This window comes from Lissotriton vulgaris, chromosome 2_1 (assembly GCF_964263255.1).
Source record: "Lissotriton vulgaris chromosome 2_1, aLisVul1.2, whole genome shotgun sequence".
NCBI classification, from domain to species: domain Eukaryota; kingdom Metazoa; phylum Chordata; class Amphibia; order Caudata; family Salamandridae; genus Lissotriton; species Lissotriton vulgaris.
The window spans coordinates 1,950,317,342-1,950,335,593 of NC_141687.1; the positions used below are offsets into that span (position 1 = coordinate 1,950,317,342).

An 18,252-nucleotide genomic window follows, 5' to 3' on the forward strand; every position below is an offset into this window, starting at 1 on the left:
TAAGTAGCAGTGGGTTGCAGAGGTGACATTGAAGAAACAGAAGTAGGATGAGTGTGGGAGCTAATTCAATCTTCACTGTACGCCTCTAGACCTCTAAGGGTTTCCCGAGAGGTTCCTGTCACAGATCGTGCATGGCCTCAGGAAGGAATTGTTATAGATAGTAGGTAGTGCACATCTTGGTTTCACGCACAACATATTTTGTTTCTTAATATCCTTACTGTAGAAAGCATAAACCGTTCCCCATTAGCCTGCAAACATAACAGCTACACCCTGTTGAGTTAAAAATAATTATGTGAAATCACCACTCAGTAGCATAAGCAGATCAATATACCTCACTCTCTCTTACACACATACACATAACGTGTATTTGTAAAGTGCACGCTTACCCAGAAGAATATCTTGGTGTTGAATAGTAAGTAAGTAAGTAAGTAAGGTTTTGTATAGCGCACGATTGCCGAGGCATCTTTGCGCTGTGGAGAGCAGAACGGCGGCGAAGCCAGGAGGGGCTGGATCACTGTAGTCGAGGAAAAAGCCATGTTATAACCTGGCTCCTAAACTGTGATCGTGACGGTAACAGCCTCATATTGAGTGGAAGTTAATTCCAAAGCTTAGATGCCAAGAAAGATAGACAGAGGCCTCCCCACCTGGTTCTCTTAACCCAGGGGACGTGAACCAAGATTTTGTTGGACAATCTTAACGTCCTGATGGAGGAATGCCGTTTGGATAGTTTGTAATAGCCATGGGCCCTCCCTCCATAAAGGGCTTTATGGAGCAAGCATAGTGCCTTACACTGAATTATCTGCTTGAGTGGAAGCCAGTGCAGATCTCTAATTGCACCTGAGATAGAGCTGAATTTTGGGATTTTTAGTAGGGTGCAAGCCGCTACCTTTTGTAGGGACTGGAGTTTCAACAGCTAGCATTTATCAATGCCTAGGTATAGGGCGTTACAATAGTCGAGGTGGGAAAGAATGAGAGCCACCACAACCATTTTTCTCAAATCCTCAGGTAGAAAAGGCAGAATTTTCAGAAGTGTTTTCAAAAGAAAGTGGCATGCTGATGTCAACTGATTGATCTGCCCTGAGAGATTGAGCTGGGCATCAGAAAAGCCAAGGTTTCTCACTTTGGTGACCGGGACAGGGCAGGCCCCAGCTGCCACTGGCCACCAAGCTTGGGACCAGATGGAAGGATCATTGCCAAATTCCATGACCTTGGTCTTGGACGCATTTAGTTTTAAGTCATTATTATGCATCCTTTCCATAATGTGGCCGAGGCAGCTGTGAAATCTGTCAGCCACCGTTTCTGCCTTTTATGCAATGGAGACAATAATTTGAGTGCCGTCAGCATATGACACTAACGTGAAGCTGTGGTCTTTAATTAGTTTGGCCAACGGGGTCACTTAAATATTAAAGAGCATTGGGGAAAGTGCTGATCCTTGCAACACTCCCTAGGAAGATAGATTGTGCCTGATTCTAGGGAGTTTCAGCACACCCTCTGTTCTCTACCCGAGAGGAAGGAGCTGAGAAGGGAGAGTGCAGTGCCCCCAATTCCTACCGCCTCCAGCCGTCGAATAAAGTACAGTATGATTAACTGTATCGAACGTGGCTGATAGGTCAAGTATGATCAGAATGGCCCTGCCAACCTTGTCAACTTGCCATCTTATTTCTTCTGTGGCCAAGATTAGTGCTCAATCCGTCGAGTGCCCTGAACGGAAGCCATGTTGTATATAGTCTAATAGATTGTTGGAGGTTAGCCTTTACTAGGACTTTCACTGCCAGGGAAGGCAGGAGATTGGGCATAATTAATGACATCAAGAGGGTCAAGGGAGGGTTTCTTTAGGATAGGTTGAATACAAGCTTTCTTCCAGGAGGACAGGATAACACTAGTATTGATAAAATTGTTCTAAAGAGGGGCAAGAATTGTGCTGACTGTGTAAGATACACTGTGGATGATGTCGGATGGACATGGGTTTGTGGGAGATCCTGACTTAGAGGCCAATAGTAGGTCAGTTACTCCATCGGTTGTCAAACAGGAGAAATTGGTTAGATGGCTCGTATTAGGTGTCATATCTGAGGAAAGTGCGGCCTTAGAGAAGCGGGTGTCAGGGCTCTGGGTCTCTAGTTCCTGGTATATAACTTGAACCTTTGACTGAAAGAAAGTGGTCATTTTATCACACAGTGCTTGATCCAGAGCAAATGCATTGTTAAGCAGGAGTTTGGATAGTGTATTGACGGTTCTAAAGAGTTCTCTGGCAGAATATTTGGCCCCCTCAATCTTACTAGTATAGAAATTCTTTTTTGAGCTAATGATGGCAGCTTTGTAATCATTTAGTGCCTGGTTGTAATTCTTTCTGCCCGTCTTGCTGTAGCCTACCCTCCATATGCGTTCCAGGCGTCTGCATTTGGATTTGATTTTTTTCAACTTTGGATTGTATCAAGGGATAGTAGGTTTTTTCCCAGGCTGTTTAGCAGTTCTTTCTGGGGCTAATTAATTAATGGCTGACCTGATCCAATTCGTATAATTTTCAGCCGTTAGATTTGAGTGTACCGCTAAGATAGGAAATTTTTTAGCAAGTAGGTCTGTTAACGCCTCTGTCCTAATGTTCCGCCAGGGCCGAGTTTTATTTGGGGGTAGAGGTGGCAGCGGAGGGTCTATATTAGGCCCAACAGGTAGGCTAAAATATATTTCCATATGGTCGGACCATGTGAGTGGCAACATTTTGTCAATACATCTAAGGGAATTGTTCATGAAAATCCCATCCAGCGTATCAAATGCCTAATGGGTAGGTTGCCGGACTATCTGCATAAGGCCATGCACTACCAGGGTGTCTATTAACACAGATGTGTAAGCATCCTTAAAATGTTCAAGGTGAAAATTGAAGTCCCCTAGTATGGTGAACATGGGGAAGTCTAAGCATGATTCTTACAAGTTCTGCAGTGCATGGGACAATGCAGACTTAGGTCCAGGCTGTTTCTAAAGGAGCAAAGTTGGAAAGGTTATCATATTCCTGATTTTTATGTTAAATATCATAGCTTCTGCACATAGTAGCATAGCTGATTCAGAAGTAATTTTAAACTCTGACCTGCAGATAATTGCAATTCTTCGCCCATATGGCCCAGCCTAGGCTAGCTGGCAAGCGAGTAACCCACCAAGAGGGCTGTCACCCAATCCAGTTCTGATGACGCAGTGCCCAGGTTTCAGTGAGAAATACAATGTCAGGGTTTGAGGTTTAAAGCAGGTACTCTAATTGATATTTGTGTGTGATAGCAGATCTTTCATTAAAATATATAGCTTTCAATTAACCTGTCTTTGTTTTGTTGTACACTAGTAGCTACTAAGCATTCGGAAGAGAGAGGATAATGCTGGGAGTTTAGGTTCATGGTTCTATAAGATGTACGCATTTGTGGGCTCCGCCGATGAGAAAGGTAGACAGCAGGGAAAGTAGCAGGTAGGTTACTGGTTAAAAGTGTAAACCTACAGTGGGGGCAAAGAAAAACATTTTTATTGTTTTTCCTAAGTTGAAGTGTGACTGCATCACATCTACCATCATTTAAAAGTAATAACTGCTCCTTGGTGTAAGTTAGGACAGTTGGACAGGTAGGGTTCCTGGAACATGGCGCGGACTTGGTGTTGACGGGAGCAGACTGACTTGCCTTTGGCAAGGCCGCTGCGCCTGTCTGCTGCGTGCTTGGTAATGCTTTGGGACGACATGCCCCTGTAGCTGGCACCAGAAATGTAAAGCCGGGATCCGGGAGCTGCAGTAAAGAAACATCCCGCCAACTGCAAAGATGGCAGCCAATATAGAAATGAGGAGAGAGCAGGGCTGGCTCTCTTTCCGCTCAATCGAGGAGAAACTTTGCAGCAGACCGAAGAGTCCAGAAAAGGTAGGAGGAAGCTGGGAGTACTCCTTCGAACTCTCCCAGGGGAAATGCAATGTGAGGTGATCTCAAGCTGATCTAAAACTCAATATAAATACAAGTGCCTATAACAGGCCAAAATTAATTAAAACAATTAAAATACATTAAAGAACAAAGTTCAACAGAGCCGCGCAATGATATGTTGTCCTATAAGCGCGCCTTACTTCAGAGATATTTATTGTTACCTAGCTCAATGCTACTCATTTAATCGACCTCAGAAGGATGAAAGGCGGAGTGGACCCACCGGGATTTGAAAATGGCAATACAGAATCACCAGGCAATATATAGGTAAAAAAACAGATATAACAGACCTCAATTTGAACACTGATGAAAATCAACTCAATGTGCAAAACATTTATGAAAATATATAATTTTATTAATATTACAAAATGCATACAAAGGTGGCTAAAGTTTAATCGGTCAATTACTGAAACATATATAACCGATGACAAACCAGTTTATCAGTTGCTAATTCCAGAGAATGGATGCATAGAATGGATGCATATTACTGATGTTCCAACACTCAATGTTGTTTTGAAAGTCTTGTCAACACACAATGTACATGAAAGTGTTCATTTCCATGCGATAAACATCACAAAGTATTTAAGCAGTACACAAACATATATACAGATGATAAGCCACACTAAAACAGAAATAGGGACAAACATGCGATGGAATACATAAATGTGGCACTGGTTCTTCAAGATGTCGACGCACGTTTCAGACAGTGTGCTGCCTTCTTCAGGAAACCACATTAAAAAACATTACCACATAGAATGGATAAATCATGTATTTCTATGAACCGCCTCAAGGGAGTAAATAGGTCTAAAAAGATGCTGATATCGTGAAAAAAGTAGAACTCATGTGATGCCGAATCAATGGATCTTGAAATGGTCCCTTAAAATAAGGTTGATGGTTGGCATATAGTGCGGATGCCAAACAGAATGCAAGCCTTTGCCAGTAGTCAAATTTAGATGGGTAATAATGTGAGACACTCAATCTTCATCCCTGGAATAGGGTGGCTGCGGGTGAGGATCATTGGGCAGAGACGGGTACTTGGTAACTCGAGTATCAACTGAACGATATTGCAGAGGACCCCACCGGGATTTGAACCTATAACCATGAAGTCTAGCACAGGCTCCTACAGTGGACACTTTAGTCCACTAAGTCACCACACATGCACAAACACACACACACATACTTCCGCTATCTCTCTCTCTCTCTCTATCTCGCTCTCTCACTCTGTTTTCCTGGAATTATGCTGAACCCCTTATTGAATACTTGTGAGAAAATTCACATTTTTGTGTGGCCATCCCTTAAATTGAGTTTTATTGCTAGTTTTTAGACTCTTCATACTGGGGCACTGCTGTCCAGTGGCTGGAATACGTGCTCTGACCCCCTAAAACATGCAACTACTGGCGTATCCCTAGTTGGCTTATCTAACTATTCTATAAAGCTGTAGTATATCATGTGGAAATACGTCCAACCTGATTGGACTATGGCAATGCTCTTCTGGCCATTGTCAACAAATCTCTCCTGTTTAAACTCCAGGTGGGTCAGAATACAGCGGCCTATTTAATTCACAATCTACCAGCAAGATCTACCTCGGTCCCTTTACTACGTGTACTACACTGGCTGCCTGCGAGGAAGCGCATCACCTTCAGAATCTGATGCCTAGTGCACAAAGCCCTTAATGGCAAGGGACCCGGCTATTTGATGGAAAAACGTATTCCCTATCGACCAATAAGGTGCTTAAGGTCTATGAACAAGTCTCTACTTACCATACCACTCATCGAGAAAACCCGCTCAGGAGGCCGTGAATTTACATTCCTAGACCCCCATCTTTGGAATAAACTTCCCCTACAACTACGAGAATGTACTGCTCACTACAATTTTAGGAAATTATTAAAAACTGAACTATTTTAACTTCTAGGCTTCTGCCAGGGTTTTTGTTCCTGCTACTCCGAGATATCCTTTTGGGGGTGATTCATGCGCATTACAAAATAAATAGTTTGGTGTAGTTAACTCTCCTACAAGTCCTTCTTATATGGTGTAGAAACAACACCCATTTCATGGACTTATTAATATTTGCCACCCACCAGTGTGAGGAAAACTTGGCTTCAGGCCTACCATGATAGCCTGATAACTGCATTGTAAAACCTGCAATGCAACATGTTAAAATAATCCCTTTTGACAGGTAAAAACCACCCTTTAAAATATTAGTAAGTCAGCCATATGTAAGCCTTGTAGCTCACATGGTAGAGAACATGGTATATCAAAATGCGACATGTAAAAAATAATGTTACCATGACCCTAAAGTAACAAGGCCTTGAAGATTATTTTCACTGTGGCAGGCATAGGTGTCATATTTAGAAAACCAGAGTAAAGATTAAATTGATAATACTGCTCTTTCTGGAATTAAACAAGCAAGAAAAATAATGAAACCACTATTTTTAAGAGTTGTTAAAAACCCAATTCAATGTTGAAGTTGGATTTTTAATAAATATTAAGGAAAAGTAAATGTTGATGTGACATGCCTCCCAGGAGCAAACAGTAGGCTGACCTGAATGGGCAGAGATGACTCCTCCGAACACCAAGGAATATTCAGAGTGGGGGCTGTGAGCATCCTTTTGACACAACACTGTCAAATTCTGCTTGACAGGCCTGTTGAGCCACATGTAACACTTTGGCACACTCAAAAGGGAGACAACCGTATGCCAGGACAATTCATGTGTATCCCTTGTCTTGTTGCTGAACAATCCTGCATTTGTCCTACCAGACATCTGACATGTTTCAGAACTCCGTTCATCATCTTATTGTGTTTGCTTTGTTCAGCCTAGGTTGGCAGGGTATGCCCAGATGTAGGTCCCTTGCCCACTTTTCACTGGATTCAAGCTAGTCTGGCTGATGAGCGGTGTTACCCGAAACCAGTCCCAGGATGCTTGTTTCCAGTCTAGGGAGGATCTGGCTTGGTAGTTCGGCTGGGAGGGTCAAGACTGATTTGAACATGGCTAGTTCCAAACAGGGGTGGAGAAGTGAGCTTAAAAAACATGATGGATTTAACCCAGATCTAAAAGTGGCTGGAAGTGAGTGCCTGAAAAGCAGCACTCAGTCCATCATCTTATCGTATTTGCATTATAGATTACATCAACTTTTGAAACAAACATTGACTTAGCTATTATATGCTTTGGTTAAGCAAGAGCTATTGGCTTTGTCAATGTATTTTAGCGATGTTATACAGTAGCGCTGCAGCTGTGCATCATGGCTGAAAGTTAGAAACTACTGCTATGAAGCCTATGATGTAGGCCAATGCTGGCTGCATCATAGCACTTTTTTTCTGATGGGACAGTAGGGACAAGCAACAATGCAAGAGAGGGCACGCAACAACACAGGAGGAGATACAAGGGACAAGGAAAACAACAGCATGAGAGGGAGGCATGAGGAATGGGGCAAGCAACATCTCAGGAAGGGGTGGGAGGGACTAGGCAAGCAGCAACAGGTTAAGCACCATCATGGAGTGCAGCAGCTAAAAGAAAAAAAGTAGGTCCAAAAAGGCAAACAGTGGAAGTACACTGGGCAAGGAAGAAGTTCTTGGGCCATGCTCTACTGGAGGGACAAACACACTAAGAGGAAGTGAGGCCAGCATGCGCTGAGGAAAGTGAAGCAAGGAAACGGGAGTAACAATACAGTCAACCTGTGGTAAGCAATAGGTGAGCTCTGAATACTGTGCAAGTATACAAAATGTCTTGCAAGCGAAAGTACATGCACTGTCTCAGGCGACATCTAAAAATGTAGGAACCAGAGCAACTCCTAAGCGTTGAGAGTAAGCTCCATAATTCCCAATTATCCATTATGATGTTACGGTAAACTAAGAGCACTGATGAGGTAAAGTAGCACAATGAGGTAAAACATGAACCCATATTGAAAGGGCTGTATTCTACACACAGAGAAAGTGTGATGTAATTTTGGTGTTTGTGGGGTGTGTTCAAGCTTTGGGTCCTAAGAATAACAGTGCAAAGGCCTCAGAGAATTCAGAGGGATAGGGTGTAGCAGCCAGCCCTTGGAGAAACTGGATCAGGTATGTTACATTGTTTTTGTTCATGGAGGAAGGTACAATGCAGGGGTCTGGGTTTGGTGAAAGTTAGGATGAGGGACATATATGTAAATTGCTTTAAGTACTTTCTTATACTGTTTTTTTTACTGAGACGTAGAAGTATATTGTGTTGATTTGTCATTCATTATGTATACACCACCTTTTACTAATATATAAAGTAGTTCCCTCTCTCAGCAGGGTACATTTGTATGGGATATTTTATTTAGGGTTCATGCTTTCTAATTAGTTATGCCCATGCTCTATTTAGAAATTAAAATGTTTCTGCATGGTATAAAGTGCCCATATCTTATAAACTGTGTGTGTTGTTCATTTTGTTCAACTTATTTACTAACTACAGGACATATACCAGCTTTCTAATTACAACCAGTGGATATGCAGGTAGTATTTCCAGAAAGAGCAGTTAATTTTATTAATATGAATTCCTCCCCACTACCCCTTCCCATATCTATATCATTTATCTTCCCATTCAGCCTGTACATTTCGTATGTCCAGAATCTGTGTGATCATTTAACTCTTTATAGGGGTATACCTTGATAGGGTGTGAAAAATGCATTATGAATGTTGAAATTGTTTTTATTTCGAATTTTCTTAAGAATAAAAAATGTTTGCAATTGAGAAAGAAGGTGGTGTAGATATAACAAAAATGTGTCATATTTATTTAGAAGCCTAACCTGCACAGATAATTTTTTAAGATTTATTGCATTAGTTGTCCCAACTATTTTTTAGGGGTGGGAATGCGGGAGCAAGTAGATGGCGGAGTCTTATAGGCTTAGTATTGGGGGCCAGGGCTGTTAGTAAAAATAGCTTTTGTCACAGATAAATCCAGTGACCTCTTTATGCACAGCACCTTTTTGGAACATTAAGTGAACGTTGTCACAAAAAAATGTGCTTTCCATCATAAGGACTATACAGAAAATGTCTATCTAAACATGCTAAATAGCCCCTAGCTTTTCTGCATGGCTTGTCCATGGCCATTGATAGCAAGTAGTTCTATGATTCCTTCATAATATCTCCAATACGTATAGATAATATTTTATAGGTCTCTGTCTTACAACCTCATATCCATAGAAACTACATTTACACCAGGCATGCAGCAACTGATTAACAGCAGATGGGCGGCTGGCCCTCACCCCTTGATGATCCGTCCTGTTTTCATGAAGCATCCTCTTCCTCATTTTGGACAAGCATCAAGTTAAGATATACTCCTTCTCAATAAAAACCAACTCCAGTTGATTTAAGATGTAGATGTATTGTGAAGATCTGGAGTACAAGAACAACCAACCTCTAGCAAGCTCCCCTCTTATCTAACTGCCCCCCCCCCCCGCCCTCTGAATTCCCCATTAGTTCCACTTACACAATTCCACAACCTATGATCTAAGATGGTTCAGCATCTATGGCAACTAAAATTAATGAGCAACCATAACACATCATCAGCACCCAGGATGCTAGGAACTAGGACTAGGACAAGGGGCAGCTTCTCCTAATGGTGGAAGAGCGTCGCTCCACTGGTCACTCAGTCACAGAAAAATTAAATGATAATAAAACCATAATAACATATTATTTGTCTGTTACTGGCTCTGGTTGGCTTGCCTATATAGAGCAGGATGAGGCTGGGCCTTGAAAGGGAGGAGTGGTGGACACTTCGAAGTGCACATGTAAGTTTGGCCGGAATCTTAGCCTGACCAAAGAGACATGCGCACTTCTATTTCTCCAACCCGGTGGTGTTGACAGCCGGGTTGGAGAAAAGCTGCAGGCTCCCAGGCACTGTCTGAGCGGCAGATCAGTCTGCTCAGACCAATCCTGGTGCTGCTCTCAAAGCATTAGAGCAGAGACTGTATTGAGTGGGGAGGCTGTGCTTTCCAGTAACTGTGGGAGAGAAGCACCGACAAGTACGTTTTTTATCAATATTATTATTTCTTCCCCTCATTTCCTGCCCCGCTTACACCCACCCCACTTGTGTTTGATAGCATTTTGCGGCAGCTCCCACTGACTAGGACTCAGCACTCCTCTATCACAGGCAGCTCATAACAAGTATAGAACCGTAAACATCTAAAAATGCAGAAAGAAAAAAAAACATTCTGAATATGTAGCACCTGCACGTAGACGCAATTTTTACTTTTGTAGATGTTTAGAAATCAGTACCCTCATGGCCTAGAGACCTTGATATGCACAACTTATTAGCCTGCCCCTGGCCATCTTCTGAGAGTTACTCATACACAAATACATTAAGAAGGCGAAAATCAGGATTTGGGTGCAAGCCTTCAAGGTTGGCTGATATCAAGCACCATCCATTACCCAGCGACATTTCATATGTTTGGTATTCAGCTCCTGCTTCACATTACATTTTATTTACTCTCTGAAAAAGCACTAATGCTCTCTCATTTATTTATGTTTTTTCAATTCAGGTTCATATCCAGAATGCAACACTTGCGGGTGGTGTTGCTGTTGGAACGGCTGGTGAAATGATGTTGATGCCATACGGCTCTTTAATCGTTGGATTCATCTGTGGCATTGTGTCTACTTTGGGGTTCAAATACCTTTCCGTAAGTCAAACCATTTTCATCCAAGCCAAGACTCTGCGTGAAATCTTTTTAAATTTTACACTTGCAAAACAAAAATTGTATTTGGATTGGTTGACTGTTTTTCTCCCAGGACTTTCTAAGACTGAATCTCAGACCTTTAAGAGGTTTGATAAAAAAGGCGAATTTACCTAAATCTACGCCATAGTTTTATTCCTACATGTATTTTTTTGAGTTAGAAACTATCAAGTGGGTGATAGCAGTAACTCACAAAGACCAAGGGTCTTAATTAGATCATGGCACATGGGTTAATCCGTCACCATGGTGACGGATATGCCGTCCACCGATATATAAATCTCATGGAATATAATGAATGGGATTTATATTTCAGTGGACGGCACATCTGTCACCGTTGTGCCAATGTTACCATAATATGTTTTTCATTGTAAGTGGGAAATATGATAAAGAAATGCATCAGTAATATTATGCAACTCATACCACCCTATCACCTTCGAAGATAACATATCCTAACTGTCACCTATTATCAGTTTAGATGTTCAGTTGTTCCAGCTCTAATGGGAAGAACTATCAGACAACCACTATGAGATGACAATGTTTTGACATTATGGTTCTGATTAAGTTTGGGTGACTGATCTAATTTTAGATGGAAACTTTGATTTACTCCTATAACAGGATTACAAATCATGTAAAATGTTCCAACTTGTGTGTAAAACCTTGCATAAATCTGGTAGATAAATAGTGCAGCATGTTGGTTTTTGCAACTCGATACAGGGGAAAACGTACCCATTTTACATGCTATCACCCATTTCCAGGTCTGCACCTAGAAAAGAGGAGCAAATTGCACACCGGTTAATAACTGCATTTAATACATGTGCCCAATTTATGCCTACATTTGTGCTCGTCTTGTAAACTGACCCTAAGCAGCACCTGATGGCCTTTGCAGCATCTGCAATATGGCATTGTAGATTTGGGGATCTAAGAGCCATCGGAGCTCAGATACACTATATTTGAACCAGTTCACCTACAATGTTCTAATTTTATTATTTCACAGGACATCATTTTCGTCTGTGGTAAAAAAAAGAGTATGAATCTCTTGGTGAAAGAAAAATGTGCCTAGCTTACTACTATTCAGTAATGGTTGTAGAAAATGAACCATGAGGCTGGATCACATGCCTTGGTAGTTACCTAACTCGGTAGAGGAGAATTGAATGAGCTCCCTTAGTTGGCCTGCCTAATCCGCCTAAATCCACAGACAACTCAGCATCTATGGTGGCCCGCCGAGGGAGTGCTTCAGGTCGGTGGCGTGTGGCGGGGGAGGGTTAGGGTGGAAGGGTAGTGGTGTCTGATATACGATAGACAGGAGTAAGGTAAGTAATTAAATAAATACAACTATTTACCTGGTGTGCGCTGCAGCGCCAACGTTGCGATGCAGCGGGCGCAAGGCAAATTGTTTTATTTATTTAATTACTTATCTTACTCCTGTCCGTCGTATGTCGGACTCCACTACCCCCCCACCCTGCCCCTCTCCCACCCCACCCCAGCAGAACTCGCAGCACTCCCTCAATGAGCCGCCATTGCTCAGCATACAGCATTCTCCCCAGTCCAGCGGGACAGCTGCAGCCTAAGCACAATCAATCAATGAATTAATCAATCAATCAGAGTACTTGTAAAACGCGCTACTGACCCTTGAGGGTCCCAAGGCACTGAGGGGAGAGGGGGGTGCTGCTACTGCTCGAAGAGTCAGGTCTTGAGGAGTCTTCTGAAGGCGAGTAGGTATTGGGTCTGTTGTATGTGGGTGGGGAGGGTGTTCCAGGTCTTGGCGGTGAGGTAGGAGAAGGATCTGCCGCCGGAAGTTGTTCGTTGGATGCGTCGGACAGCGGCGAGGGCTGAAACTGCACGAGGGCTGGGATCATAAGGTCCGAAGGCCGCGAGCTAGTGTGCTGTGAGACCTGCAGGGATGCTAACAGAGACCTTATTGGGGCCCGGCAATGGCATGATAATCAGCCTGGACTCCAAGGCAGGGGCATCCTCCTCCCATCCTGGGCCTAGAGGTAGAGTGTGTATTAGGGGACCTTCCAAGCTGCTGCCCCTGCCAGCAAACGCACACAGAGGCAGAGTTGGTCTTGCCCTGGAAGAGGACGTTTATGGGCCTTCACTGGAGGCATAATCTGAAAAAAACCTTCCCCTTGGAGCTCATGCTGCCCCATGGCTTTGTCGCATGGGCAGGCCGGACTTTGACCCTCCAGGGGGCGTGCTAAACCACGCCTGATCCGGGACTCCTGCTGTAGGCTGAGCGGAGAATTGGCTGCTTATACCATACCGGAGCAACTGCAGAACCTCTCCTCTTCTCCCCAGGGGTCTGTGACAGGCCTTGATACAACATTCCACCCATAACCGGAGGTGGGGTTAATTCATTGCAGGCTGGCAGACTTAGAGGCCCAGAGATAAAATGTACGGACACAATGGAGGGACCCCGCCGAGTCATCCACCACTCCCACCTGAGGACAAGAAACGGAGTGCACCATGAAAAAACACAGAATGCAAAAAACACCAGCCCCGGAAGCGGACCCCCTGAGTGGGGTGCAGCTGACCTAATAGAACCAACTCCAGCTTCCCAGACTTGGAACCTTAAGTGCTCTCTAGAGACACAGCGCAAATTCTAACAGCGATTGGAGACACATTGACCTGAATTTATTTCCGGACGTCCATAAGAAGCTGAGCAACAGACTGCGCCATGCTGAAACAACACTACCAGAACTCGAGCCCCAGTCAAAACCCACTTCTAAAGAGCTCTCGACCCTGGCGGTGCGTGTACTGATGATGCTTGGAATCCAAGCAGAGGATGCTGAGGGGAGGGCAAGGTGCAACCTCTTTAAATCTTGGGTCTTCCTGAACAATAGAAGGGCCACAACACCACCCTCTTTATTGGACAGTGGCTCCATCAGCAAGTGTGCCCTCATGGCCTATCCCTCATGTTCATAGTGGAGAGGGTCCGCTCGGTGCTGGCGTGACAATTCAGCGGCCAATGCCTCAGAGGCCGATAATAGCTAAGCTCATGAGTTACATGGACCAGGAGCACATCCTCAGAACTGCGTGGAAAAGTGGCCAGCTGTTGATAGATAACTCAACTGTATCAATATTCCCCGATTTTACACTAGCAGTACAACACCAGAGGGTTTAATTCCTATCAGTTAAGAAAAGCTTGCAGGATATAAGCATAACTTATGCCACTACTCTTCCCGCCCAAACAAAAAGTGATCGCAGACCCCAAAACACACTTTTTCATATCGCCAGAAGTATTGGCATGGATCGATCAGCAGCCCTCTGTGTCAGGTAACATGAGGAACTCCCAAAACACTTCCCGGGCTGGATACATGAGGCATGGCCTCGATGCACTGGCAGCAGAAGACCTGAGTCACATTCTGTGGCTCCAACCCCACAACAGTTTTAAGCAGGCCAGAAATCTGCAGTGACTGTGATGATGAGGACCAGGCAATCCTCTCCGGAATCAGCAAGGTCTAGTACAAACCCATAAAGCTCTGACCTGAGTGACTCATCCAACATCCTACTTGATGTGAGTCCTTAGACAAACTTACATGAAACATTAATCTCTTCCCCAAACAGTGATGGGGACTGCACGAGGCGCGCAACAAGCAGGCAGTCACGGTAGAATGGCTCTGCTGCTAGCACTATAACTCATACATCGAGCACTTGCTCTGCGAGTGTGGCCCAGTCTGGCACCTGCTGGTGTGGCTCATCAGACTGCAGCAGATGCACTGACCATAAATGGCCACCTTATATACCGCCCACCAGGGGCGCCCTCTGCATTCGCGGAGAGCCTGATTGAGACGATCACGCAGCCGGCACTACCCTATAGCTGGCTCCTCATTTTAGGTGATCTCAACCTTCATTTAGAGGAGGAAGATAATAGGGAAGCCCTAGGAGTAATCACCTCCTTAGAACTACTCAAGCTAAAACTACAATCATGGCTGCGGACCCATCAGGCGGGCCATCTTCTAGACCCTATTTTTGCTAACTGGGAGGGAATTTAGGTTCGACCCCCTTGTCAGGTTACTTGGTCAGAACACTACCTGGTCCGGTTTACGATTACAGATCGGGCTAAGAAGCTCCCATTAAATAAGCCTATGACATACAAGCGCAGGCAATGGGGGAAACTTAAGCAAGCTGATCTAGAACTTGCCTTTAGAACAAGCAGTCCACCTATGAGGGATAATCTGGACGAGGCTTGGGAGGACTATGAGAGAAGGCTGACAGGATCGCTAGACCTAACAGTGCCTTGGACGACCAATGCCCAACTTAGGGGCGCTAAGTTGGCAGAGTGGTTTAACGCTGAGTTAAAAGCGGCCAAATCTGTGTGTAAAGACTTAGAACGCTCCCGGCGGACAAATTATGAAGAAACTGCTAAAGGGTAATACAAGAATAGCATAAACGAATATCATCGTTTGCTTAGGAAGACCAAAAGGGAATTTCAGAATAATAGAATTACGGCAGCAGAGTGCTCGACTAAGGAGCTCTTTGGTATTTACAAGGAATTAACTTCACTGGGAAGGACCCTAGCCCCAGAAATCCATTCGAAAGAGACTTGTGAGGCGATTGCGGACTTTTTTGTCCAAAAGGTTGAAACAATATACAACTTCTTTACAATAGGAGCAACTGTATCTTTCACGGAACTCACCAGGGAAGAGAGATGGTCTAGGAATCTGGGCCTCTGCCAGTTCGCTGAGCTGTTGAAGACAGTCCAGAGTATCAAGTCTGGCTCTCCTAAAGATGCGGCCCAACCAAAGATTTTTAGGAATCAGGCAGAACTTCTCATAAACCATATTAGTCATATGGCAGAGCTGTCATTAAGGCCTGCTATGTGCCACAAGATTAGAAAACAGCACAGGTCATCCCCATAAAAAAAAGCTAATTTCTCTCCTTCCCTTCTGTGCGAAAGTAGTGGAGAAAATCGTAAACGCACCGTTGGTGAAATATATGGAAGAGTGCCAACTCCTGCACCCCTCTCAATCAGGCTTCAGGGCGAACCACTCTACTGAATCAGCTCTGCTTCACTCGACCGAACTGTTGCGCAGGAGAGTGGATGAGGGACGGACGGCCGCGCTGCTGCTATTAGATCTCAGCACGGCATTTGACACCGTCTCACACCCAATGCTGCTCGCACGACTCAGGGAGGCAGGGATTGGGGGTCCGGCCTACGAATGGATGAAGGTGTTCCTAACTGACAGAAAATTTCAGGTCTGGTGCCCCCCCTATAAATCGGAGGTTCGGGCACTAAGTCAAGGGGTTCCTCACGGCTCTATTTTGAGCCCCACCCTATTCAATCTGTACATGGAACCCTTGACAAAGCTAGTGGAAGCTTTTGGGGTGGAGATAGTGTCCTACGCTGATGACACCCAATTAGTGGTGACACTGTCACAGCCCCCCGAAGAGGCGGCAGCAAATTTCTTGACGTGTTTGGGTAGATTAGCTGAATGGATGAACAACAATTGCTTGCGCCTCAACGCAAGTAAAACGGAGCTCATCGTGGTAGGGAAAGCTCCCTCCATTTGGTCCTCTGCATGGTGGCCTCCCTATTAGGGCCGTCCCTTTGCCCATTGGAACAGGTGAAGAACCTGTGGTTCAGATTAGATACGAACCTGTCCTTCGAACATCACACCAGAGGGGTAACAGGCAAATGCTACGGCATTCTAAAATGCATGCGCAAAACTCAAGATCTACTCCCCGCAACCAGTAGGAAAATTCTGATTCACACTCTAGTCACGCCTCACCTTGACTACGGCAACGCATTGTATGTGGGCCTAAGCCAAAAAGGAGCTTACCGACTGCAATGTGTTCAGAATGCGGCGGCCAGGCTGGTATTGAACCTTTCTAGAAAGTCTTCAGGTAGCCGTGCGCTGGCTGAACTGCACTGGCTTCTGGTCCGTGAGCGCATTAAGTTCAAGACACTGTGTTTGGCCCACCGTATTGCGCAGGGTAAGGGCCCGGCCTATCTTCAAAGCCTACTAACCCTGTACCTGCCCAACCAACAGTTTAGATCCCTGGGAAGTATGTTTTTCCAGGTGCCTCGTATCCATCGAGCTAGGATGGGTGGCCGCTCTTTCAGGTACCTGACCAGTGAGCACTGGAATGCGCTTCCATTAGAACTCCGGATGGAACCGTCGGAGTTGAGATTCAGGCTGAAACTAAAAACGCATCTTTTTCCGACATAGGCAGGAGTTCTCCGCGACTCTTGGCGCTACCGGAACTGTTTGAGCACGTGCCTGACCCTCTAGTCTACAGAGCGCGGGGACACACTGTTTCTAGTGTAACCAGGCGCTTTACAAACTTGGTATTATAGCATCTATACTTACAAGGAAAGGTAGGGAAGTCAATACCCAGGCAGATATCAACATAGAATGTCAACAATGCCACCAAGGGCTATACTCAGAGTCCACACCAATAGATGACGAAGCTATGGAAGCTTTTATACTGTAACAACAATTCCCTATCCTACGATGGGAACTATGGGAGAATCTAACTGCTCAAATTACGGAGCAAGAAATTAAAGAAGCTTTCCAATAGGCAAAGTGCCCGGGTCAGACGGCTTGCCAGCAAAGTACTGTGCAGTGGTCAGGTGGTTCTAGTGCCCCAGCAGAGTACTGTGCAGCCTTTTTTACTGATTCCAATGCCCAAGCTAAAGCTAATGTACGAGCAGGCACTGGCAGCAGGCAACCTCCCGGCACAACCAATGAGGCACTGGTGATGTCGCTCCTGAAACCAAGACAGCTGCCAGCTGAGCTCTCCTCATATCGCCCCATCTCTATTCTAAATGCATATTACGAAATCCCAATAGAACCCTCGCTGGGAGCCTTCTCCCACCTTTCTACTTTATGACCCATAGCGGTCAGAACATGTTTATTGGGGGAGGATACATTTCTCTTAGTGCTAGGAGATTGTATCACGTCATAGAGAGGGCTCCCAAGGTCATGTGACTTGAAAATAACACTTTTCATTGGTTCTCATCATTTATTTTCTTCCAAAAAAATGAAAGACCCCTCCTTTTTTCCTCATTCTAACTTTCTTCATTGAGAGAGCAAGAGCTATTTTTGAGCAAACAATGGCATCACTTGTAGCTGCAGCTTGTGCACCCCTACCACCACCACCACCACTAAGAAAAGAAGGTCCACCACCACAGTTTCCTGGAGGACAAGAAGAAGAGGAGGAAGAAGAGGAACAACCAAGGCGCTTCCTGCCTGAAGAACCAAGGCAAAGGCACGTTAAAGTGCACTTTATTTGGCAATTCTTTTCTTTTCCTGAAGACCAGAAAAAGGTGAACGCCCCCAAAGTCACCTGTCTTATTTGTGGCAAAGTCCTCTCCAGGGGCAATCCCAAAAGGAAATATTCTTTTGGTAATTTTACCATGATCCGCCACATGGAGAGGTGGCATCCCAATAACTTAGCCCAGGCTGAAGTGCAGGAACTTCAAAACAACCCACCCCCTGTGGCCAGCACCTCCTCTACAGAACACTCACTTTCTGGTCCTGAAGGACGCCAAATGGTGCCAAATATTCAACAAAAATTTGGCACCATCAAAATTGTTTGCATTTTCTGTGGCAAAACATTATGTTATGGTGAACTTAGTGTCACCTTAATAAATAATGCTGTGGACAACCACCAATGCAGC

General features: G+C 44.6%; 1 protein-coding gene across 2 annotated transcripts in view; it reads left to right on the forward strand.

Moving 5' to 3' along the window:
- The window catches only part of RHCG (Rh family C glycoprotein), a 381,077-nt gene that overhangs the window by 243,740 nt on the left and 119,085 nt on the right, over window positions 1-18,252 (forward strand). For both annotated transcript variants that reach the window (XM_086958133.1, XM_086958132.1), the window contains exon 6: window positions 10,434-10,571. In XM_086958133.1, coding sequence (XP_086814259.1) covers window positions 10,434-10,571 — 138 coding nt within the window. The remainder of the gene's footprint in view (window positions 1-10,433; window positions 10,572-18,252) is intronic.